This window comes from Mugil cephalus, chromosome 12 (assembly GCF_022458985.1).
Source record: "Mugil cephalus isolate CIBA_MC_2020 chromosome 12, CIBA_Mcephalus_1.1, whole genome shotgun sequence".
Lineage (NCBI taxonomy): Eukaryota > Metazoa > Chordata > Actinopteri > Mugiliformes > Mugilidae > Mugil > Mugil cephalus.
This window is the reverse complement of record NC_061781.1, coordinates 6,258,275-6,283,809: the sequence shown is the minus strand read 5'-3', so window position 1 is coordinate 6,283,809 and position 25,535 is coordinate 6,258,275. Positions and strand designations below refer to the sequence as shown.

The 25,535-nt window shown below is 40.2% G+C and overlaps 3 protein-coding genes across 5 annotated transcripts; 2 read left to right on the top strand and 1 right to left on the bottom strand.

The window, feature by feature from the left end:
* Positions 1–2,952: 2,952 nt before the first annotated feature.
* Positions 2,953–7,760, top strand: faima (Fas apoptotic inhibitory molecule a). Of its 2 annotated transcripts, none has more exons than XM_047600420.1 (5): positions 2,953–3,243; positions 3,978–4,100; positions 4,190–4,418; positions 6,139–6,188; positions 6,306–7,760. In XM_047600420.1, exons 2-5 carry the CDS (start codon positions 3,987–3,989, stop codon positions 6,453–6,455), a joined length of 543 nt encoding a protein of 180 aa, XP_047456376.1. In that variant the 5' UTR covers positions 2,953–3,243; positions 3,978–3,986; the 3' UTR covers positions 6,456–7,760. The 2 variants fall into 2 exon arrangements, with proteins under 2 accessions (XP_047456376.1, XP_047456375.1); XM_047600419.1 differs by having other exon boundaries at positions 2,959–3,243; positions 3,975–4,100.
* A 185-nt stretch (positions 7,761–7,945) lies between these two features.
* On the bottom strand, positions 7,946–13,479 carry parp9 (poly(ADP-ribose) polymerase family member 9). Its single transcript, XM_047600418.1, has 8 exons — positions 13,340–13,479; positions 11,586–12,473; positions 10,777–10,989; positions 10,327–10,542; positions 9,984–10,044; positions 9,354–9,832; positions 9,097–9,259; positions 7,946–8,961 (listed from the first exon to the last, which is right to left on the bottom strand). Exons 2-8 carry the CDS (start codon positions 12,456–12,458, stop codon positions 8,681–8,683), a joined length of 2,286 nt encoding a protein of 761 aa, XP_047456374.1. The 5' UTR covers positions 12,459–12,473; positions 13,340–13,479; the 3' UTR covers positions 7,946–8,680.
* Positions 13,480–13,561: 82 nt separating this feature from the next.
* Positions 13,562–23,895, top strand: parp14rs1 (poly(ADP-ribose) polymerase family member 14-related sequence 1). Of its 2 annotated transcripts, none has more exons than XM_047600417.1 (17): positions 13,562–13,744; positions 13,865–13,965; positions 14,497–14,527; positions 15,513–15,797; positions 16,058–16,282; positions 16,375–18,647; positions 18,822–19,052; positions 19,283–19,501; positions 19,678–19,753; positions 20,064–20,210; positions 20,461–20,523; positions 20,672–20,848; positions 21,023–21,238; positions 21,331–21,942; positions 22,061–22,197; positions 22,387–22,561; positions 22,854–23,895. In XM_047600417.1, the coding sequence occupies exons 1-17, from the start codon at positions 13,570–13,572 to the stop codon at positions 23,138–23,140; spliced, it is 5,430 nt and encodes a 1,809-aa protein (XP_047456373.1). In that variant the 5' UTR covers positions 13,562–13,569; the 3' UTR covers positions 23,141–23,895. The 2 variants fall into 2 exon arrangements, with proteins under 2 accessions (XP_047456373.1, XP_047456372.1); XM_047600416.1 differs by having other exon boundaries at positions 20,061–20,210.
* Positions 23,896–25,535: the final 1,640 nt, after the last annotated feature.

The following is a 25,535-nucleotide window of genomic DNA, read 5'->3' as shown; positions in this document are numbered from 1 at the left end:
TCAAGGCAGACCAAAGTGAACTACTGCTCCACCCATCCTGTCCGGAGAATCTGAAGTGAGCCTCGAATATGGGAGAGCTGAACGTCTTGCAGATGTTAACAAGGACAACAATGGGGTTGTTAAGGATTAAAGTTGGTATTTATTGGCTTCGTTATCCAACCTGAAAGATCTGCCCATCTCTAATATGATGTGAGGCCTTTTTATACAAAGTCTTCATGGTAAAACAGTCGATGTGTGTTCATGTGTTCATTCAGTAGAAGTTTAAATGTTGGCTTTGTTTCTGTTGTGAGGTTCGTCAGAGACATACATGGACAACTGTCCATGTTCCAAACCCTAACCAGTCTGACAGCCTGAGACTGATCCCGATAAGAGTCCCAGCACCAGCCCTCTCCTGTAGCTCTTTCCCTGGCTGCCTTTCTTCTCGTACCTCCCATATCTGTCCTAGAGTCTACTCTTACTGTTCTCCAAGTTCTTCTCCTAACCAGTCTGTCCCTGTACCACAAGATGAACCATGGTCTTGTGTGTCATCTGAAGAAGAGAACACGAGCCTCCCCAGACGCCTGTTAACTCCTCAAAACCCAAGCAAGCACCATTTGATGACAGCAAGCCCTGAGCCCAAGTGGGTGAAGGGTATACAGACCATCATCAAACAGAGAAACAGGCAATGAGGCTGCGGACAACCCTCACAAGGGCAACCTCCACAGAAACGCTCAAGGAAGACGCAATAAAAATGACTTTTAATTGGTCTTCCTGTGACCTTAAGCCAGCCTTTCTATACACACAAAAATAAATGTCACTATTGTTGGCTATAAAACCCAGTATTATGTTTTAATGACTCAAAAACCATGAGTTTTTAATATCAGCTTGTAAAAACGTGCAATGTCAGGTATGTGAAATGGAAAGCACTTTTGGAAGCACTTTTGGCCTGTGCCAGATTAAAAAAGTCTGCGGGTCGTAATTTGCCTGAACCATTCACACTCACATGTGCATCTACAGCCAATTTAAAATCACCAATGAAACATACAACTACGTCTTTGGACAGTGGGAGGAAGCTGGAGAACCCAGAGAGAACTCAGGCACAGGGAGAACATGCAATATTATTATTTTATCGTTTCCCTGTAATGCCTGCATTGACCCAGTAGATGGTGCACTTCAGCCACATTGGCCTTTAATAGAGGGTTGCGTATTACTCTCTTCTTACTTTTGATAGTTTTCAGATAATTTTAAAATTATTAAAAAATCTTGTTTTTTTCATGCGCTAAGAGTAATAAAAACACATAGGGGAAAAACCCTGACTGAGGTTGTCATAATTCATGTAAGAAAATGCTCAATGCATTTTGAAAACAATTTGTACAATGAATCTTGTATATTCATGTTTTCCTACCTTAAATACCAAATCCTTTCATGTGATAACTTTTACATGTCATTTACATATGTGCACACAAACCATCTATCTGTTCCTACCTGTTCGATCAAATTTTAAAACCTGCGTGGTCCGCGAGTCAAAAGGTTTGCCCACACCTGTTTTAGCCAGCATCTTTCCTCAAAAAGCAATTTTTACTAAACTGCCATGCTACCTCAAAATATGAAGATCATAATGCTATTTCAAGATTCAAGATATATGTTATAGTAATTTCTCATAGGGTTGACATCCTCAAGAAACTAAATTATGTTCCCTGCCAGCGGTGTCAGTGTAAGGAAAAATGGAAAAAATTGCATTAAGACAGAATATAAATTACTAATAACTGAACTAATGGAATAATATTATGCAATTTTAAATGATTTAGACATTATGAGAAAAATTATTTTACAGTCAGCTTAACTGTTTTGCAAGGAAGAATGGAGAAAAATTGCAGTGTCCAGATGTGCCAGCCTGCTGGAGACATATCCAGACTCATCTACTAAATACTGACCTAAAGGGAATGAATATTTATGCAATCTTTTACTTTAAGTTAGAAACTTGACATTATTTTGCAATAACAATATAACAATATTTTCTTTATTTTTGTGCAAGTTTTTGTCAAAGAAAAAAAATGATGTTGACCGTGATATCATGTATAAAAGCAACAAAAAGATGAAACATCTGGGGACTGGTGAGTACTTAAGTACTGTAGCTGGAAGCCTGCTCGTAGCTGGGATGTTGCATTTTCACTTGCATTGACTTGCTTGTCTAGGAGTCTTCATGGTTGGGAAGCTTCACTATCAAACCCTGGCATGCTCAAGAGAGTTTTTGTTTTCTCATGGCTACCTACTGTGTGTAAAAATGTGGAGGTGAATATGTTTCTTGCAGTATCTTTTGACAGCAAATGTTGACGGTGGGTCAGTCGAAGATGCACAATGTCTTTGGACAGTTTGAGGCAAATTTCTAGACTATATAACATAATTTAATTGACACAGAACTTGAACATTTGAAAATAAAATGAGACGCACATTTGCAATTTAATAATTACCTAACAATTTAATTTATTTATTTATTTTCAATTTTATCACATGTTAGATATCACATTCTCCAGTAGTAAGTACAGAAATCACACCTCTGGTTAAAATGACACAAAACCCAAAGCCAGTGATGTGAAATAAAGTGGGATCTTTTAGAATCATTAATATAGTATGTAAGACGCTGAAGTTAAATGGGTTTGGTTTGGTACCCTGTCTTCTTGACCATATTCAGCTTAATACAGCAAAAACCAAGAAGATGGTAGTGGATTTCAGATCCAAGTCCCCCCCGTAAGTATCGGGGTCTACAGCTGGACCACAAACTAGACTGGTCGGCTAACATAGACTTAGTACACAAAAAAGGTCACAGCTGTCTCTATTTTCTCAGGAGGCTAAGATTGATTAATATCTGCCAATTCTATCTAGTATCTATCTACTTTGAACAGTCTAAAGAGACTCTACTCAACTGCCCCCTGTATTTAACTCCATACTATGCTTACGTGGTGGTAGAATAATATTTCACTACATGAAATCCTGTCTGATTTCTGCCATAATGATAAAAGAAGGATGGAAACCTTAATTTACCTGGGAGTCAACAGCTCATTCCTGCGGGCGTCTTGGCCGGGTGGGCGGGGACAAGCCTGCGCGTAGGCCAACATCACGTTACCATAGTAACAGCATAGTCACAGCTCGTCTGTCGGCTCTCTGCACTGTTAGCTAAGACCCCGCTAATAAAAACTGCGTTGAGGTGGCCTACAGAGCATTTGTTAACTTCGGAGCCAGGGGGAGTCCTTCACCACCATTAAGGTAACAATGATGGATGACATCCCAGAGCTAACGCTGGAGATTATCCTCTTATAGCAGCGAGGGTTACGTTAGCAACTCGGTAGCAGCTACGGAAAATTTGCTCGACAGCGTGGTCGACAGCTAACGCAACAAGGCTTCCGCTTCATTTTCAAAATAAAACCTTTATTGACGCGTTGCACATGAAATTAATCAAAAATACGCCTCACGCTAAACCTATTCACAAAGACGAATATTTTAATGGCCATTAAAGGTCGGAGGCGCTAAAATCTGATCTTTTTTTTTGTCACTTGAAGTCTCTAAGACGTGAGAAAGAAGAAAGAAACTATGTAAATATTTAACATCCACGAAATAATCTTACCATTATTTATTTCTATCACTTTGGATACAGTTTGTCAATCAATTTAAATATGTGGTGGAACTGTTTTTACATTGCATATAACGTTACATACATATATCGAATATCTACGTTCATGTTAAAAGGAAATCCCTGGCACCGGATGTCACAATGCAAGAAACTGCGTTAACTTCATTATGTTTAGCCATGTTTCTTTCACGAGTTGACGAACTGTGATTACTTTAAAATAATCCCCTCTCATTCCTGCCTGTCGGTAGCATTGTACATTAGTGGAGATACCTACACAGAATACGCGTTCACGTCCGTGTTAGCGGCTAGTTGTTAGCACCTTCCCGTCGCTACATGAAGCCGTAGTTCTTTTATTGTTTGTCTCCAGCAGGTTCTCAGGATGTCGAATGACCTCGCTGGTGTGTGGGAGGTGGCGCTGAGTGATGGAGTCCACAGGATAGAGTTTGAACACGGCACGACCACTGGAAAGAGGGTCATCTACGTTGATGGAAAGGTATGCGTCCACGGTGGCTGCCGGCTACGAACCGGAGGCATTTCTTTTTTCCTTTTTTCTTGACCCTTCGTTATTACTCCATCCTACAGGAGATACTGAGACGAGACTGGATGTTCAAACTTGTGGGGAAGGAGACATTTAACGTGGGCAAGCCAGAAACCAAAGCAACCATCAACATCGATGCTGTCAGCGGGTTTGCTTACGAGTACACATTGGAGATCAATGGGAAGAGCCTGAAGAAGTACATGGAGAACAGATCAAAGGTCACCAGCACCTGGGTGCTCAACTTGGACGGCATTGACTGCAGAGTGGTCCTGGGTGAGCTCCTTCTTGCTTCTGTTTTTCCACTCCCCACTCCTCCTGTCTGTCTAGTCATCATGTTATCTGATTGCTATGTTTTTCTCTTATGCTACTTCCAAAACAAACACATAACCAGTACTGGGAGTTCACTTCAATTCAACACATCAGTTAACATCCTATACAGTAGTAGCACATAATTGCAAGACTGGTAGAGAAGAAATTAGGTAGGAAATCAGAGGACAGGAGCTTGGTGCAAGAGAGTAGAGGATATGTGCTCAGTGCATCAGCCATTCAGAGTTTTTTGTAAAAAAAAAAAAAAAAAATTGGTTCCATCTTAAAAATTATTATCTGGATGCTTGCTTGACATAGATGTTCAATCGATATTCATCTTGGTGTGATTTATGGCTTCTTAAAACTCCCCTCTAATGTCATGCTGGAGCTAAGGCTAAGCTGTTTACCTGCTTTAAGCCCCGCGCCACCTCCAGCCACCTCTGTCATCTGGGTAAGTTAATCCGTTTTGTAATTGCACTGCTTACAGCTGATCAGGCGGCATACTGCCTAAAGCACATGCGGCACATAAGAACTACCCGACACGTTGGCAGCTTCAGTCGAAATATCTGAAATGTGAGTGTGGTCTGTAATTACATTTTCAGAAAGCAGCTTTGTGGCCGCTGATCTGACCACCACATTGAATATAAATTATCTATCCATGTATTTGCTTTCACAAGCCTATAACACAGTGGAAATGACGTCCTTGGTAGCCGTTACCTAACTAATATTTACAACATTCAAATGAACTGTATACAGGTTGCATTTGACTAAGGAACTGAATAATACATACAGTGAAATTTAGTTTAAGTGTCAAAACCTGTTGAATTTGAAATGTGGAAACACCAAATTAGTTTCCGTACAAATGTTCTTATGTAACTTAGTTGTTCTGAAATTTATTAAACAAAATTAATTCTCAGATTTATTTATTTTTTGTGTGTATCCACAGTGAATCACTGAGTTTTGGCGCTGAAGGTTGTCTGCTAGTAAGCTGAAAATAGGGAAAGAAAACTTTCACCTTTAAACATGCCAATCATCCAAAGAACACATCCAAACCAATTAAAGAATGGCTTTAGCAATAAAAGAGAAACATTTTGAACATGAATCATTTTGGATTGGAAGAGAGTGGATAGAGAGAACAGGAAGGTCTGGCAAATAATTCAAGTCACAGAAGAGATATCAGTCACGGCGTTGCCGTCTGACCAACTTCCACGCCTACAACTTTTTTGTGGCTGAAAGTTGGTCTGTTGGGAACTGATTATGCTCCTTCAAAGACCTACCCAGTCAATCAGATTACTTTGTTGGGGTTTCGACAGTAATAAACAGAAGAGTGTCAGCGGCGTAGTCATTCACAACATCTGAGTGCAGTTGTGATAAATGATATTGACCATGAAATGACAAACGGTTATGACGTGATAACAGGGAGAATGTTACGTTCTGTTGCACTGATTGGTTGTGGAGGCTATGCAGTTGCTGTGCCAGGCTACTGTCTTGCTTGTTTTTGGGAAGGTGCACAATGAACAGATGTGCTCGTACGCTGCCATACCAGCACACAAAAGAATTTAAAAAATGTCTGTACAAACACTGAAACGTATTTTGCCACCGTCCCCTGGCAGTCACACCGCACGCTGTTTATTCCCCAACTGCTGTATGTTGACGGTGGTATTTATTGTTTGTTGACTTCTTACAGAGAAAGACACCATGGATGTGTGGTGTAATGGACAAAAGATTGAGACTGCAGTAAGTACAATGGCAGTAATTTTACACCGATCTGTTATGCAGTAACATGGCTCAGTGGTTCTATGTTTTTCGCATGCTTGCTTTCCCTGAGCACGCTTTTGTGATATGCGCTCACAGGGGGAGTTCGTGGACGACGGCACAGAGACACATTTCACACTCGGAGACCACAACTGCTGCGTGAAAGCCGTGAGCAGCGGGAAGCGGCGAGACGGGATCATTCACACGCTGCTCGTAGACGGCACAGAGATAGCCGAGTGCACAGAGTGACCGCAAATGTGTTTTTTATTTTTTTTTACATTTGCATGAAAGCGGAGGTCCGGTTCGTATGTGTGACTTAGAATCTGTGACAATGAGCGAGGGTGCTGTTGAGTAATATATTTTAAAACCTGTTGGGAGTCGGGGAGCGTCTGACGTAAATGTGCTCTGCTCTCCGGTGTGTTGATGGCCGTACTGTGCAGGGTGTTATCAGCCATATGTTGGTGAAGGTTGTCCTGTAATTCATGTAGTAACCTCCAATGACAGGTCCTGCAGCCTGGCCAGTTTTAAAAGACAAGACGCAGCTAAAAGAAAACATTTACTGTCTCAAAATGTCCACACTGGAAAAACGGGATTTTTTTCACTATAAATACAGCCAATCACAGTAACATCCAGATGCGCCGCAGGTTTGTCACTAAACCAGGCTCTGATTGTAAGTGAAAACGCACCATCTCGGGTCGCTAAGGTGACAACAACTTGTCCCATTAAACCCCAGACTCTCCCTCCTCACGCTGGCTTTCTTGTATGTTTCGACATTGAACAGCTGATTTACAAAAAAACAGGGTATGAGATTATCTCTTGAATGTAGCATCATTCCAGAGTGCACTGGAGTGATACTTGTGTCCTCCTGCATTGACATGCTTAGTGGTCTTTGTTTCGTTGTTAAAGTCAGTTGATATTAAAGTAACGTGTAATGAGTTTTCAGCAGACTAGCCTAGATGTGTAGAATCATTGGCATTGTGCACAAACTAATGGCTTTCATAGACAATCACTCAGATGTGACAATATTGCCAGTAGCAAATTGTAGACACAGCTGAAATACATGACTTGGTCATATCCAAGCACAATTCAGAGACGTTCTGTTGTCTTTAGGGATTGTGTGCCATTCTGTTGTGCAGTCTCTTGCTTTCATCTGAAGGTCAGATATTGTTTTTACATGATTTACGCAAATCAGATTTTACGGACTTCTTCTTGAAGAGCTCATTGAGCATTAGTAAAATCCTACGAAAAGGCAAACATTAGTTCGCTTTACTCCGCCGAGTTGGCTGATCACATGGTAAACAAAGAAACCGGTCACTGTGAAATGCAGCTGAAAGCTCCTGGAATTAGTTTTTCTTGTCAAACCGTTTCCAAGGTTGAAGTTGGTGACATTTCCACTCAACGTGCTGCTGTGATTTCTAGCGGTTGTATTACTGTATCATTAAGAATATGAGGGACCCTCTTTCATGTGTTCTGTATAAAAGCACTACATTTGTATGTCTTTTATTTTGTTAAATGATCTTTGCATTTAATTGTATTAAATCAATGTGATAGCTATCTGTTATTGAGCTTGAAGTGTAATGTATACTGTAGCAAACAGTGCTGGACACATTAAAAGACCAGTGTGTAGGGATTTTCAAATCACAAAGCAGCGGAACACTCTTTCATGTTTCAAGTGTGTAGAAGCAGTGTTTATTAGGCTCAAATGAGCACAGTAGCCCAGAAAGAATAAATCAAACACATTTCAAAGTTACCACTGATTGTTTATTAATGGAACCATACAGGCTTTTAAATACTTTTAATTTCTGCTAGTACAGTTTATCTTTCCAAATCCTACACAATAAGCTGTCTGTCCATGTGTTTCACCAAGTAACCACACAATTTATAAAGCAATGTTTTTACAGTTAAAAAGACAAAAACATGACAAAAAAATCATTTATTTTTTAATTCCAATATCAATGTCAAGGAAACATCACAAAATTCTCAATTTACATTATGCTCCATCTTACTCTCCACAGTTCAGTCATTGCAACAATGACAAACTTTGTCTTCATTTTAAGATTTAAGTCTTCAATCACAACTTGTTTATTCTACGCTGTAATACACAGTGAAATATAGATGTATTGTTATTTGATGATTTGTTGCTTTAATAATGTGGTGCCACTCAAGACTTAGCCCTCTATAAAAAGCAGAATCAGGCCAGGACATTTTTAAGGTGTCACCACACAGACAATGACGTGTCATGATGACTGCTTTCTTCACAATGCTAGTGATGCTATATGATACATGTCGAAAACTCAAAAAGAAACAGAAACAGAAAATCTGAAGTTTTGCAATCATCAGCTAAAAGGCAATAAGCCTCACATCAGTGATTCCTTTGTAATTTTACAATGCTGATCTCCGTTATGTGTCAAGGAAGTGCTTCCTAATAGTAAATACATCTGTTAAGGATGCACTTCCGCTTGTTTTACGGTGATCTACTTAACACTCCTACAGGTAATGATGTACCTGGGTAGAGCTTGATAGCCGCTAAATATGACGGCGAGATCGTCCTTGTCTCCGGTCACGCTGTCATACAGAACGTCTGGGTCTGACCCCACGGGAGGCGGCAGAATGAGACCTGGTTTACCACGGGTGGATTTTCCTGTCAGCACATCAGCCTCCACAAAGTACAGGTACTCTTCAGGTTTCTCCCTCCACACTTCCAAGGCTTTCTCCACGCTGCTAGCGAAGTAGATGCCCTCTCCACACGCTGGCTCTGTACTCAGAGGAAGACACATAAGTCATGTTTCTATATGTTCTACCTTTGCGTTTGTGTAGCCTGCAATTCTTAATATTTAAAACCCTACAGATTTCCTATTAATACTTTTGTTTTGTGGAAGAATTCTCATACCATTAGGTGGCGCACACTCTGCATAGAATCCGATACGGCTGACCATTTCACAGAACTGTGCAGGTATGCGTTGTAACATTTTTCGAGGACCAGTGGAGCAGTTTAACTGGTTTCTCTTCAGGTCAAACATTGTCTGCAGTGTGGGGTTCACTACTTCATCCATCTGAAAATGAAATTATTCAAAGTAATAAGATTAACACAAAACCTGAAACTAACTGGAAACTAACTCAAGCATGTTGCATTCACACATAGGGTACCTTTGATATCCGCAGCCCCTGCCTGCTGAAGATAGATGATCTGGCTGTGAACGTCTGGCTTGAATGGTCAACTGTCTGTCTTTCAAAAGACAATTTTCTTTGGCTTGTCCTGAGACACAATTCCCTCTCTTCCTCGAAGACAAACCTCTTGTGGATGTTGCAGAGCATGGTCTCAATCTTCAACACGGTGACCACGACGTCTTCACGGGGAGTTCCGCTTACACTTATGCATGCGTGGCCATTCGAAAAAAACTCCTCAATGGAAACGCCTTTTCTGGACAGGCGAGACACCTGCTTCTGTTCTTGATCACTGAAGTGCGAGATGAAGTTGTTGCAGATATCAACAGTAGAAGGTGGTCTTAAGAGAAGACCATTGAGCCATTTTTCAGCTTCGCGTGTTGCTGCATCAGAGGAGCTGCTCAGGCTGATCTGTGGAGTTCGACCTCTCTTGTCAGGGAACTCATGTCGGTCATTAGATGCTGGTGGAGAAGACAAAATCGCTGCTTTATAGCTACATAATCAAACTAATCATACTACATAATCACCATCCACCTGCAACAAGTATCTACACGGGTCTTATTAGCCTAGATAAAGTGTTGTGTGTGGTGGGGAACTCAAATATATTGTTACCGTGTAGAAAGCTGGGGTTTGACGCCCTCTTCTGGAGCAATTTCATTTCTTTCTCAAAAGCCTGGAAAGAAAAGGTAATGAACACGTCTGTTTAATTCTTGGTATGAGACTATTCACAAAGCATAAAATGATTTCTGGCTGAGTTAAGTTACAGGACATTAGCAACAAAACTTGACAAACTGGATAAACCCAATCAACTTTTCTCAGCAGGTGTAGGGAGTGTTTCATACCACAGTAAATATTTAACCACGATCTGAAACTCACAGCTCAAAATCCCAACTTTTTTTCATTTACCACATTAAAGATGTGGTAATATTAATATGAGATGGTGACAGATACAAACCTGAAAGATGTCGTGGTCAGAAGGATATATGACAATGTAAACGTCAAACTTCTCTGGAAAGTTTTGGGCGAAGCTGCCGACCACTTCTGACATGATTTTGGCAACTTCCCATTTTGGGAACTCAAGGGCTCCAGTGCCGATTGCAGGAAAGGCAATTGACTTGTGTTTACTTGTCACTGCACTCCATAAGCAAAAGCTTACTGAATCAAAAAGGATCTGAAATGATTGAAAAGGTGAACAGAAAAATAAAATGCAACAAAATGTATTGTATCCATTCAGTTTAGTGATTTCTTCATTGTTGCTAGAACATGAGATGACTTGACAAAGAAAATAATGATACTGAGAATCTAGACCCCAATCTACATGAGATTCTTTACACTGTAGTATGTATCAATTTATAAAACGTCAAGCCGAGTTAAAAGACCCACAACACTTTCATCTCATGTGTACCTTTTCTGCTCCACGGTTTTTCTTTTCAGTGCAAAATGTGTGATACACCACTTTACATTTCAGCCTGTAGGCTCTCGTGGCGATGACTGTACTTGGAGGGGCATTGCGTATTTCGACTTGCATTTCAGGACCAGCTTTGTTGAACAAAGCTTTGGAAATCCGACCAATGCTCAGATTGCGGTCTTGTGAAGCTGTGTTTACAATGACATCTGTCTGAAAAAACAAAAACGAAAACAGAAAGATGTATATCATTTAAAGAAATTATCACAGCAATGTGTGTTTTATTGTAGTTTACACTGAGTTGAAAACAGTTTACACCCAGAACAAAGCAGCGGAACTCAAGAAAGAGGCTTTAGGAGAGATTAAGTATAAGACTATGGTTTTTATTCAGCTTAAAGCCTAAGGTCAGCATTAATTCTTTTAGACACACTATGTTCTTTTCAATTATTTTCAGTAGCAGTGTATTAAGGTTTAAGCAACAAAAGAACTTGGTTTGTTTTAGATGGTAACTACCTGGTAAGTTAAGGAAAAGATCACGGTTTGGGTTATATAAGACCCTTCCACAACTTTTAAAGCCTTTCTGTCAGATCTACAAGTCCAGTTGCCTTTATTCAACGATTACTATGACCTGAATGACTGAGAACCTTCACAGACATATTTCTGTCGGATGTAAATGGCATTACTGACTACAGGCCCCAAGTACCTGAATATTCTTGTGTCAATCCAAAACAAATTCCCCCAAAGGACAATGCAATTTTATATCGAGTTATCATGTGATTACGTCAGGAAGAAATAGAGCCAATTCTTACCTGCTGGTCCTCAATGTGGCCCATCTTCAGGATCACTTGGACATTTCCTACCTGGAAGGTAGACGCTGGCATGTTGGCCGCACCTCTGGTGTTGTATCTTGTTGCCTGGCCGTATGAGTTTGACTGCTGGTGGGTAAATATCTTCTGGCAAGCTCTCACCATTTCTTTGACTGTTGGCTCATCATTGTTCACAAGAAGAATCTCTGTGGGAAGATATCCTTTGGACTTCTCACAGTAGTGTTTCACAGTAGACACTATGGTCTCTGCACATTGCGGCAGAGGGTAGTGGAACAACCCAGAGCTTATAGCAGGAATGGCCACACTGTGCAGACGATATTCACAAACTAAGTCTAGGATGTTCCGGATGACCTTCTTCAGCAGAGGTTCAGCGCGTGTCACATCAGAATGGCCCGACAGATGTGGACCCACCGCATGAATCAGCATCTTGCATGGTAGTGACCCAGGTTTGGCAGGAATTGCTTCTCCTGTTGGCAGTTGACCATTTTTAGCGACATAATCCTTACTTTCTCTCTGGATGTCAGGTCCACCAGCATCACACAGAGCTTGAGCAAGGCCGCCCCAGTGCTGTAGATCGGTGTTCGCAGCATTCACGACAGCATCCGCGCGGAAATTGGTGAGATCGGCCTTCCACACAGAAACCTTAACACCTGAAAATCGAACAGAAAACCTCTCCTCTGGGGTGACAGTTGGCAATCTTTGACTCGCAGCACTCGGGTCACTCTCAAAATCGACACCATCGAATGTGGCCACGCATCCAAATTTGATATCAAGGATTTCACTCAGGTCGGGTCCACATTGTTTCACAATGTCAATTGATGATCCATGAAGAGGAATGTCTAATTTACAGTCCATGGTTCCTGAACAGATCTATGAAAACACCTTGTGTCAATCAATCACACAAGCACACTTGTCGAGAATCATAAATATGCAAAAAAACAAACACAAAACAAAACAAAAACTGTCACCGTGTCACATATTTCTGAACATAATAACAGTTTTTACAGGAATTAATTTTATGATTGCCAGTGTTATCAGGTCTGAAAATGCACAGGAAAATACTGGTCAACAGGTGATTTATGCAGGCGATATCCTGTCAAATGACCAGATATCTGCGCACCTCTCCTTTCTCTCCAGTAGAGGGAGACACACACTGTGCAAGACCATGTCACTCGGTAATCATTCACCTAGAAAGACAACACTCATGTCCTGTTCCATAAAACTACAATTAAAAAAGCATTATGGAACAACTGTACCTATGTGCTCATATTGCCTGCTAATACAAAGAACATTAATTATACTTAGTGCAAATTGTAAAACACGGAAAATTGAGAAATAGAACATAAAACTCCACAATTTATCATTAAAGGTTTACAGAGACTTTCATGTAGGTCACACGATATGTGTAGCTATTGCCTGTTGATAGCTACCTGCTACTCTATTTAGTGCATTAACATAATGATAAAACTCAAAACCTAATAGAAAGGAGGAACAGGAGTTAAATATTTATATCGCCTTCACTGTTTCTGAGTCCGGTCGCCATTTTTTCTTTTGTTTATTTGTTATCATATACGGATGAGAATGAGCGCGAGCAACTTGACAGCGCGTGTTCACGAGGCAACAAAACAAGAGAAGTTTTGCATTAGTATTAACGACGATATATAATATAACGGCGAGTGCAGAAAACTACACTTGAGGCCTAAAGGAAAGTTCATTGCGTTGAAAAAGACACTCACCTCGGCCTGGAAAGTACCGATGTAAAGGAGAAAGTGAAAGAATGAGATGGCTCGAGGGTTGCCAGGTTCAGTCTGTCGTTTATGACAAGTATTTAACTGCCTTTAGCTGCAGTCTGCCCACTGTGCGTCAATCCGCCATGATAACGTTCGACGCCCTCCTTAGAGGGGTTTTATTTCATCAGAAACAAAAGTGAAAGTTACAGAAGGCGGATGGTGTCGAACCAGAAACCATGGCCGACACGTATTCGCATGCTCTCCTCGTCGAGCTCGAAGAGAATAACATACCTAGGTTAAAAACTAAACTAGTGAAATACTTTCAGAGTAAGAAATCTAACGGCGGCGACTGTCAGGTCGACTATGAGAGTGGCAGCAACACGGCGGTGCTGCGCTTCTGCAGAGAGGAGGGTAAGCTGGCCCCGTAAATTAGACCTTGAAAAGTAAAAAAAAAAAAAAAAAAAAATGTCGACTTATTTTTATCTGTTTACTTATGTTAGAAAACTTCAATGCCATTCTTCTCCCTCACAGACCAGAAAAATGTCCTGCAGAAGGAGGCACATCAGATCACCCTGGATAAAGGGGTTTTGAAGATGACAGTTCGCTTACTCGCGGAAGAGAAAACATCGCAGGTGAGCGGTTTCAAAATGTCATTAAAATAATAATAATAATAATAAAAAATACAGTTACAAAGTAGACGGTATTGGACAGGTAATTTAGGTGGAGCTGAACTTTGCTCTGTCCTTTTATAATGCGTTTAACGTGTGCCAATTTGTCATTTCTGTTACTTTCTGTCGTGTGCTCACACAACGTTACAGTTAACTAAGCTTCATTTGATGGGGATCATTGAACATATCCTCAGACTCACAGAAGCCTGTCTCAGAGTCAGTTTTAAGAGCACACAGCTGCCCTGGTCCTGCACTGCTTATATCTCACAAGAAGTCATGTGAGTGATCATAAACCAAAGGCGGGGCTGCTCTCTGTGATTTCTATTCTTCCCTGTTCCTGCTGTGTGGATAAACAAGTGTGCATAATGCATCATCACTGCGTGCTGTTTCCTCAACCCAAAACAGTTTGAGTGGATTCTTTTTAACCCCGCTGGGGTATTGTCAATCCATAACAAATTTAACATCCATAACAAAATTATTTTTTATTTCCTACAGGACGTTTCATCTGATAAAGTGAACAAGAACTGTAAGTACTGGCACAAGTTCTTATATAAAATATTGACATATACTGACAACCTATGAATGCACACATCTTGTGGCACCATACAATTTATGTACAGTAGTCCGTGACAAAGGTAATTTATGGTGCCAGAAATTGCAAATATACTGAGAAGTGACATCATTTCATTTATAATTATGTTTTGTTTTTACATGTTTACATTGTTTTTTCTGTTTACGATTAGTAGATCAAACTTTAAATGTTTAGTTTTGACTTTTGACTGGTAGTGTATGTCAGTCACTATGAAAAGAAAAAAAAACAGCTGATCAGCATGTTTCATGTAGGACGCTTTGTACCTCTTTCTTGCTCCCAGCTTAGCTCTTCCAGGTTTCCTAAAGAATAATTTACTTCCACAGAACCTTAGTCATTGTGGTGTGTTCAAGTGCAAATTTCTGACCCAGACAAAGGGAACTGAGAAGTTATGTCATTGCTGGTCTTTATGGCTGGTAGTTTATGATGTCAGTTTGGTGTGTTCATACTTTTAATTGAGCAAGTACACTTATCCATCCTTTTTATCTATTAAGTAATATATTAAGTAATATATTATACGATGATATATATATGCCACCAGGCTCAGTGGAGAGTAGCTGACGCCATCTTGGTATGGTTGTATTGACTGACGGCTGTTTGTTTTTATCAAAAATATATATGGGTGTTAATTTAAACAAAAAAGCTTCCCAGCTCTGCTAACATTTCATACTGGGCTTGAACCAAATCCAATGTGCCTTTGTTTCACTTTCACTTCTTTACATAAGTGCCTATGCACCTGTTCCCTTTTTGTCTCTTTTTGTCATTTTACTTTTATTATTTAGCTGATTTGGTGGTGAGTGTTATGTCTGTGAAACTCTCACAAGAGGGTAAAATTAATTTCAGTCTTGACAGATGTTATTAAGAAGGCCATCTTCACACATGAGACATGTGTATCCACTCAGTCTCCATGTCTCATTAACAGCGGATGTCGCTGCTACCAACAAACAGCCGAGTGTTGAAGAACGCAAACCAACAGCTGAAGTCCAGATAGAGGCAAAAGGCGGAGATGACAGCACAACGGATGAAGAGCTGTGTTCCACTTCTTCAGTTTTGGAGAATGTCTCAGGGACGTTAAGCCAGGAGTTTTTGGAGATGCTGGTGGAAAACATTTTAAAGAATGCAGACTCTACATGTGCCTCCCAAAACTTCACACTGGAAACCTTTTCCGACATCTCCTCCACTGTGGTGACATTCCAGACTGCAAAAGGTACCCGTCAGTATTAAAATAAGTTTAACCTTGGCTGACCATTAGGTTGGCTTAGGTTGACCATTGCATAACGTAACATAAAAATACAGTGACTTGATTCTGCTTTTCTAGATCAATAGTGGGCAGCACAGAAAAGTAACATATAACAAAAGTAACCAGAAATACACATGCCATGTACTGTATTGTATTTACAAGATAGCCTACTGACTGTGAGTGTGCTGAGTTCTCACACAAATGCATTTCCTTATACCTTTTCCCAGAAAATACTAACTTCATGGAAAGATGTCCCCAAAACAGAACATTCACAAAGAAGGGATTATCAGTTCGACCTCTTGAAGTCACAAAGCAAGTTGTAGTTGAGGACATTTCAAATGTTGATGAAGAAATCGTCCGCCTCTATTTTGAGAATGAAGGTGGAGATGTGGAAGACATCGTATTTAATGATGTGGAACAGTCTGGTGTCATCACGTTTAAGGACCATCAAGGTAGCTCATGTACACTATATTTGAGATATTACTGTGTGAATATACAATTATTATAAGATGATATGACAGTGCATTGTGTATTTTACCCATAGCTGTTAAGAAAATCCTGAAGAAGAAGCATCACATCAAGCAGAAAGCGATCAGAGTTTATCCCTTTTATAAATCTTTGGGAATCACCCTGTATGGCAAAGACAAGCCTTCACTAAAACCCCCTGCTGCCATCTCTGAACCAATTGACAATGCTATTTGGGGATACCTGACTAAGAAGCAGTCAGCAGCAGAGACCATTCGAAGTAACTTGGAAAAACACTTCTGCAGCGTAAACCTTGGTCAGTCTACTGTGCGCTTGACCCCCATGTCTTCACTACTGCAGCAAAAGGATGCCAAAGCCATTGTCAAAGAGTGGAAGGATACTGTGAAATCAGCCTTTGCACAAGCTCTGTCAGAATTCAAGTCTCTGAAGTTCCACCCAGAGTTAGATATGTGGGAAGAGTGTGAGGAGAAGATCAGACAGATGCTGCGGAATGAAGATGTGGTTGTGGTGCCTGATAAAGCCAATAAGGTCTTATCAGTGGGTGGCCTTGTGAGCGATGTCAACAGATTAGAGAAGAGTCTGACTGGAATCGTTAGCCAGATTGCGAAAAGGGTGCAGAGAGAGAAACAGACCAGGACTCAAGGGCTCAAAGTGTCACCATCGATTTTCCACATCCTGTGTCAAGATGGCCTCCAGGAAAAGCTTCTGCGTGTGTACCCAGAGCTCAAAATGTCATTTCCCAAAGAGAGTCAAGATTTGATGCTGACGGGCTTAACTGATGAGATACTTACAGCAAGCAAAGTCATAACAGATGCAATGATTTCATTGAAACGACAGAATTTGGAATTAGACAACTCTGTACTTGACTTGGTGAAGGATGAACAACAGGAGGAGCTTACAGATGCTCTCCTCACATCCAAAGGAATACATGCTGCATTTGAAATAGGTACATACGCAGTGCAACTTGTTGCTGTTTCTGACAGAGATCTGAAAGATGCCCAGGACTATTTGAGACGCCTGCTAATATCCGAATGCATTGATGTTGAAGACTTGAATGTCCTGGAGAAGCCAGAGTGGCAGGATCTGGTCAGTCGTCTAGAGAATGACAACAGTCGGTCGTGCAGGAGGATTCGAATCCACACCACTAGTCGTCAAGTTGTTGTGTCTGGCCACAAAGATATTGTCATAAAAGTCAGCAGTGAACTTAATAATTTCTTAAAACAGAATGCTGAGGTTGAAGAAACTGTTGTGGTCAAGCCAAATGCCATCATTGAATACATTAAAAATCAAACATCTTGGTTGGATCAATTGGAAGAAAAGGTGGTGGTGTCTTGCAAAAAGGAGGCCATCTGTCTAAGTGGCCCTAGAGTTGATGTGACACACTGCAAGACCCTGGTTGAAGAAGCACTGTCCTCAGTGGTATTTGATAGTTTAAAGCTCCCCAACCCCGGAGTAAAGAAGTTCTTCAAGGATAAAGAAGCTATGTATATTTCCTCAATCAAGGACCAAACTGGTTGCCTGGTGCAGCTGGTTGACGAAACTGGTCAAGAAGAGGATGACTCCGCCCATGGGCAAGTAGCACAGCCTGTATACCAACTTCAAACATCTGAAGGAGTGGAAATAGTTGTTTGCAAGGCGGATATGTGCAGTTACCCAGTGCACGCAGTCGTCAATGCTTCTAATCAAGACTTGAAACATGATGGAGGTCTCGCAAAAGCACTTTTGAATGCTGCTGGCCCTCAGTTGCAGGTTGAATGTGACAAACTAATTAACTCCAGGGGACAACTCAAGCCAGGGGACTGCGTCATAACTGGTGCAGGAGGGCAGCTGTGTTGCAAAAAAATTATCCATGCAGTAGGACCTGCATTTGAGCCAAATAACCCTAAAAAGTCTCTGGCCCAGCTGAAAAGAGCTGTAAAAGGGAGCTTAGAACTTGCTGAACTGCATGGCTGCATCTCTGTGGCTCTTCCTGCCATCAGCAGAGGCAAAGGCTTTCCCCTGGGTCTGTGTACAGTCACCATTGCCAAAGCAGTGAAGGAATACTGCGATGAGATGTACGATGACAACCCCCTGAACAAGATCCATTTCGTGAACAATGACGACAGTGCTGTTCAGGCTATGGAGGTCGCAGTCAGGCAGGAGTTTGGGAATCATGGTGTCAGCCATTCTGTTCAAACTCCAGGAGCTACTAACCCTAACAAAGTTAACCCGGTCACAGCTACCAAGTCTCCACTTTCGAAGCACCCTGGATCCGACCCCTGCTTGGGTCGCGCGCACACCAAAGAGGGCTTAAAAATCACCCTTAAAAAAGGAAATATAGAAGCTGCCACGGTAATGATTTTCCTTATTATATTTATATAAGAATAATTACTAACAGTTTAGTAGTATTTAGCATGATTAGCACTATGTATTTGTGGATGACTAATTAACAAGTATCCTGTGTATGTTAACAAGATAATTTGAAGAACTCAAAACTAATGACAGTGTGTTAACCCCTTTTTTCAGACGGAGGTAACAGTGAATACAGTGTTTGAAGATCTTGCACTGAACAAAGGGGCAGTTTCAAATGCCATCCTGAAGATGGCTGGGCCCAAACTTCAGCAACTGGTTCATGCCAAGAATACTAGTGGAACTGTTGGAGAGGTAATTGTTACTGACGGATGCAAGTTGAAGAGCAAACAAGTCTTCCACGCAGTTGTACCTCATTGGGACAAAGGAAAAGGCACAGCTGAAAAGGTAATTGGGATTTCTCTTATCTGAATTTGATGAAATGACTATATTGATTATACAGTGATATTACATACAACATAAATTACATTTACCAATGTTTGCTTTCAGCTATAACTTATTCAACAATGAAAGTTGAAAGAATACACACACACACACACACACACACACACACACAGTATATACCAGTGTCCAAAGCTTTTGACAATGTATGCCATTTATTATATTTATGCTTCCAGACCTTGAGTGGGATCTTCAGGAATTGCTTGGGCCTGGCAGAAGAGAATGGCCTGACCTCAATATCATTCCCTGCTATTGGCACTGGTGGCCTGGGTTTCCCAAAAGACCTTGTCGCTTCTCTGATGTTGGATGAAATCTTAGAGTTCAGCAAGAAACAACCCAAACACTTGAAGAAGGTCGCCATCATCCTTTACTCGGGAGATGCACCAACTATACAGGTAAGGAAAGAAAACAAGCTCGACAAACAACAGGAGAATTGGTGTAGTGACATCACCACAACAGCACTGTTTACAAAGTGTCAGTCTTAAGTGTGGTCTTTTTTTTTTAACTTCTGCTTGTAGGTGGTGTAGTATTTGTGGGTTTTAGTAGAAGATATCTCTGATTTTCTCCCCAGGTTTTCAGTGATGAATTTACAAAGAAGTTTCCCAATGCCACGGGTGGTTCAGTTGAGAGTGCCCCACAGACTTCAGGTTGGCAACATTTTTTTATGTAAACTTATTATTTATGTGCAGTTATGTCATGTTACAGATCTGTAAGACTTAAATTAAAAACATAATATAAACACAAACTTTAATTAGTGTATATTATACAGTGCACATCAAACAAACCTAAGGCAAGGGCAACCTCAGGTGAATAATTGAGCTAAATGAAAAATTTGCCCAGCACTTAATAATTTCTTGATCATTATCATATCTTTATTTTATTTATTTTTTTTTTCCAGAAATCTTCATTATAAGAGGAATTTTGCTTTTAATTCTCATTTGTGTTCACTCCCAGCAGGCCCCTTCTCTAAAATTGTCTCGAGCTCAGGAATGCACGAGACCAAAATGGGAGGTGTGACTATACAGGTGGTCACGGGAGACATCACCAAGGAGACCACTGATGTCATTGTCAACTCCTCCAATGAAAATTTCTCTCTTAAGTCAGGTAAATGGTATCAGGAGATTAAATATTTAATTTGTTCAAAATAAGTCAGACTTAGGATTTTAATTAGACTTAAGTGCAAATGTATACAGACTGTGGATGTTGATTCTTTCAAAGTATCAAATCAAATCAATTTACCTGACACAAATCCTTCTTAAAGTCAAACCATTTAAATGAATGAAAATCAATCCAAATCCATACACAGTAACCATGACGTCCATTTGTTTGTGATTTACTCTGTTGCTTTCTCTAGGTGTATCTAAGGCTATTCTGGATGCAGCTGGCCAGGCTGTTGAAGTGGAATGTCAAAATCTGGGTAAGAAAACACTTTATGATAGTGTACCCAGAGAGGATGCCAACAACAGGGCAACAGTATTCTTATTCACTGAGTTAATGATTAAGATGATACCAAAGGTAGCAATGGTTGTTCAAAAGGCATTCAGTGTCAATGTCTACACCTTCAGGTGCCCTGGCAAACCAAGGCATGATTATGACACAGCCAGGAAATCTACAGTGCAAGAAGATCCTCCACCTGTGCGGACAGACGGACCCAGTGAAAATTAAAAAAGTAGTGACAGAGGCCCTCCTAATGTGTGTGAAGGACTCACACACTTCTGTAGCATTTCCTGCCATTGGCACAGGTAAGATTCATTAGTAGAGGAGTTAACTACATGGAAAGTCCCAACAGTTAAGGGAATGTTTATGGCAGAGTTAAGGGTATTGGTCCAAGTTATGCTAAGTTTTATGATCCATTTAGACTTTACCCTGTTGCAGACTAGTTTATTTCAGTTTTTTTTGGCTCCTTCTTTTTTTAGGTCAAGGAAATGTACAGGCAAAGCAAGTGGCGGATGCCATGTTGGACGCAGTGGTTGATGTGCTGAGCCAAAACACTTCCAGTACCCTGACAACGATCCGGATTGTCATTTTCCAGCCGCCTATGCTCAATGAGTTCCACAGCAGCATGCAGCAAAGGGAGGCCACTGGACCTAAGGATAAAGGATGGTTTTGGGAAAACATCAAAAAAATAAAGAGTAAATACTGAGAAGAAAATAAGTGTTGCTTTAAACATTTCTCAGTTTGGACTGTTCAGTTCTAATATTGATCTTTAAATTTATTCTTTCAGCATACTTTGGTGGTGGGACCTCTGACAAATCACAGAAGGAGGGAGATTTTGTCATCGAGCCCCTGAAAGTGGATCCCACTTGCTTCCTCATCTGCGGTGACACACAGGCTCAAGTAGACTTGGCTAAGGAGCGGATCAACGACCTGATATCCCAAGAACAAAACAAGATCTGCATTCCAGACAGTGCCATCCTTTGCTTCTCTGATGCAGATCACCAGCACATTAAAGACATCCAGAAAACCATGGGTGTGAGCATAAGGATTGAAAAAAAGAAGGAAACCGCTTCACTTACCATTGAAGGATTCAGAGAGGTGGTCAAAGCCAGCGACGAGATCCATAAAATGCTGAAAAAGGCCAGAGAAGATGAGCATCTGAAGAAGAAAGTGGAGCTGGCAGGCACATTCGCAGAGTGGCAGTACCAACAGCATGGGCTTCAGTTTCAGAGATTTGATGCAATGGCCAACTTCCAGCTTGAGCAAGCACTAGAAAAGGAGCAACCAGATGTAAAAGTTAAAATCAGTGGTGAAGACTACACTGTCAACTTGTCAAAACGATCAGCCACTAACAGCAAAGGAGACACCCTGAACATAAAGCGAATTGACAAACTGAAAGGTATTTCAAGGATGGTTTCACTTTGATTCTAAATATTCACAGACAAAATCATAACATGAGCCCAGAAATCTGTTAGACAATAAGAATAAAGTATTTATTTATTTATTTATTCCACTAGATGAAGACACGCCTGAGCACTGGGATACCATGCCAGCTAAGACCAGGTGCCATGCTGTCACCATCCAGGCTGGGACACCAGAGCATGCTGAAGTCTTGAGTCTGTTTCAGGCCACGTGCAATCGCGCCGTTACCAAGGTAACATCACTTCAGCCTTCCTGCAATGCTTTAGTTATCACATGGCATTGTCAGGTATCTCTTGAGAACACAAGTCGGATAGCTAGAATAACAAGTTTTGTGGGAGGCACAAAGGTTGTGCGTTTCTTAGAAATGTAAAAGTATTTGTCAGAGCAGAATCTACAACAACATCCTTTTTCCTCCTTGTAGATTGAGAGGATCCAGAACCCCACGTTGTGGAAGAGTGTACAGATCAAGAAGCGCGACATGGATCAGAGAAATGGTCATCAGAACAACGAGAGACGGCTTTTCCATGGCACCTGTGAAACTACTTTGTCCATCATAAATGAACTCGGCTTCAACAGGAGTTATGCAGGAAAGAATGGTAAGAAGACTGGGCACTGTCTTTGAGTGAATTTGTAAAATCAGGAACAGTGCAAATACATTTCCAGTAGGGAATGGCAGGTGAGTTCATGGGTTTAATACACAGTTGGATCAGTTTTAAAATTTCTTTTAAAAAAGAACTTTGCCTACTTTGAGCTGTAAATTCTTCTAAGGAAACGTTTCTTTTTGATTTACTGCTCTATGATCTAATTATGAAGTGATATGATGCTAGCTACACAAGTAATATTGTAAAACATGTGTCAGAGATCACTGACTTTCTGTTCTATTTTCAGCTGCATGCTACGGCAATGGCACTTATTTTGCTGTCAATGCCATTTACTCTGCTCATGACACCTACTCCAAGCCGAATCAAAGTGGGGAGAAGTTCATGTACCTCTGCAGGGTGCTGACTGGAGAATTTACTGTAGGACAAAAAGACATGAAAGCACCACCATCCAAAAGCTCGTCCATCTCCTTTGACTTGTACGACACTGTTGTGGACAACGTGGCCACACCCAGTATATTTGTTGTGTTCCATGACTCCCAGGCTTACCCTGAATATCTGATTACTTTTAAGTGACACGGCTGTGAGATATAACTCATATAATTGATATAGCTAAAGTACTGCCTCACGATAGTAAACACCTGTTATTCGCTAGTGATTTTTTCATTTGATTTGGCATATTTGGATGATGCTTGAAATTAGTGCAGTACTTTTACTGGATTACACGTGATGAACGCAGAGATCAGTTACTAGCAGTCAGACTCATTTAGTGCCTTGGAAATATGTCAGGGAAATATGCTGTCAGAAATCAGTGGATGGAAACAAAATGGAGAATGGAGAACTAATCTTGCCTTAAAAATTTCAAAAGCTCTGAACAGTGTTCAGAGTTTTTATGATGATCTTTTGTTAAGTACCTGCTCTGTTCCTGGAAATAATGTTATAGCACAAGCTTGTGTATATTTAGTTAATAATCAGTTCTGGTTTTGAAAGGAAAACCGAAAGTAACTGCTGTTCCAGTAAACAAGCCACTTTACTGACATGAATTAAACAATGATGTTTTCAATGTTCCGCACATATTTAATGTCACTTCACTTGCTTTTGTCTATTTGAACAACATGTGTAATAAGCCAAAATTTCCAGTCATGTCACCAATTTATTTACTTGTTAACAAATTAATTAAGGTGGACTAAACTTCTGTTTACACTGATGCATGACCAGGTTTTCAACTACTATATGAGAGGGGTATTAAAGAGGCCATGCTGTGATTTTAAAGACCTTGTCCACCACTATTCTGTCCCTAAAAATAAAGACATGTAGAGAGTACAGAGACACTGAGTGCCTTATTATTTGGAGTTTCTTTACCTTTATCATCTTTACCAGGATACCAAATCCCTTTGACATGCTACAGTAAGTCATATTTTTGACAAATGCTGACACATACTTGGAGATCTAAACTATTGTAAGATGGAGTCATTATTTAAAAAAATAATAATAAAAAATCAGTTATCAGTATTTTGGGATACAACAGTCATTTACTCATTTGACGTTTCTGACGATTTTGAGAAAGATCCTCATCATTTTAGAAAGGTTTGTCATAATATTGAAGAAGTTTATAAAGTTTCTGATTACTTTAGAAAATTTCACTATTTAGAAAGTTTCTCATCACTTTAGCATGTTTCTCATTACTTTGAGAACGTTTGTTATTATTTTGAGAAAGTTTCTCATTACTTTAGACAATCTAATTTTTTAGAAAGTTTCTCTTCATTTTAGAATGTTTAGACAGATAGATAGATAGATTACTTTATTCATCCGAAGGGAAATTAGGTCCTCATAGCAGTCTGGCAGTCTGGTATTTGAATACAATAGAATAAAATACTGAGGTATAAAAATAAAAGCAAAAATGAAAACACAGAAAAGGACAAGGACACTCAAAAAAACAACACAAGATACACAGGTAGATATGGTGCAGTGGCAAGATGATGGCAGTAGTGCTGATGATATGATGGTAATGTTATTGTAACTAAACAGTATATAATAGTAGTATAGTATATAATATAATAATATATAATAATACAAGTACAACAGCAGTATATAACTGTATATAATAAAAATAACAGTATATAGTACTAATAATAGCAGCAACAGTATGTAATAATAATAATATACATATATGTAGTTATGTACATAACTACAATACATATATATATATGCACACATGTATGATGATGAGCATACACAAGATATGACATAATATATAGCATAGGTATAATATATGCATATAAGTACTTGACTATACAAGATATACATACAATAGATAATATACTGTGAGTATAAGAATATGTAAATAGAATGTGCAAAAAGACAGAATATTGCGTAAATATGATATATAAAATCAAAACGGTTAATATTAACACAGATCAGATATGATATGAAGTAAATGTGTTGTACAGGGTACACAGTGCAAAGGTGACAGGTAGATTTAGTGCAGTTCTGTGATGGTGGCTCTGACAGAGGTGAGTTGTAAAATCTTATTGCGGTTGGGAGGAACGATTTCCCGTATTGCTCGGGAGCAGCGGGCTTGAATGAGTCTGTTGCTGAAGCTGCTCTTTAGCTCGTCTTTAGTTGTTTTGTGGAGGGGTGAGAGGGATTGTCCATGATTGCCAGCAGCTTTGCCAGCATCCTGTCCTCCACCACCTCCTCCAGGGTGACCAGTTTAGAGCCAACAACAGACTCTGCCTTTCTGATGAGTCTGTTCAGTCTGTTGGCGTCCTTTGCCTTGATGCCTGCACCCCAGGACACCACAGCAAAGAAGATGGTGCTCGCCACAACAGACTGATAGAACATCTGCAGCATCTTGTTGCAGACATTTCTCATTACTTTTAGAAGTTTTCTCATTATTTTGAGAAAGCTCTTCATCATTTTAGAAAGTTTCTCATTACTTTTAGAAGTTTTCTCATTACTGTGAGAAAGG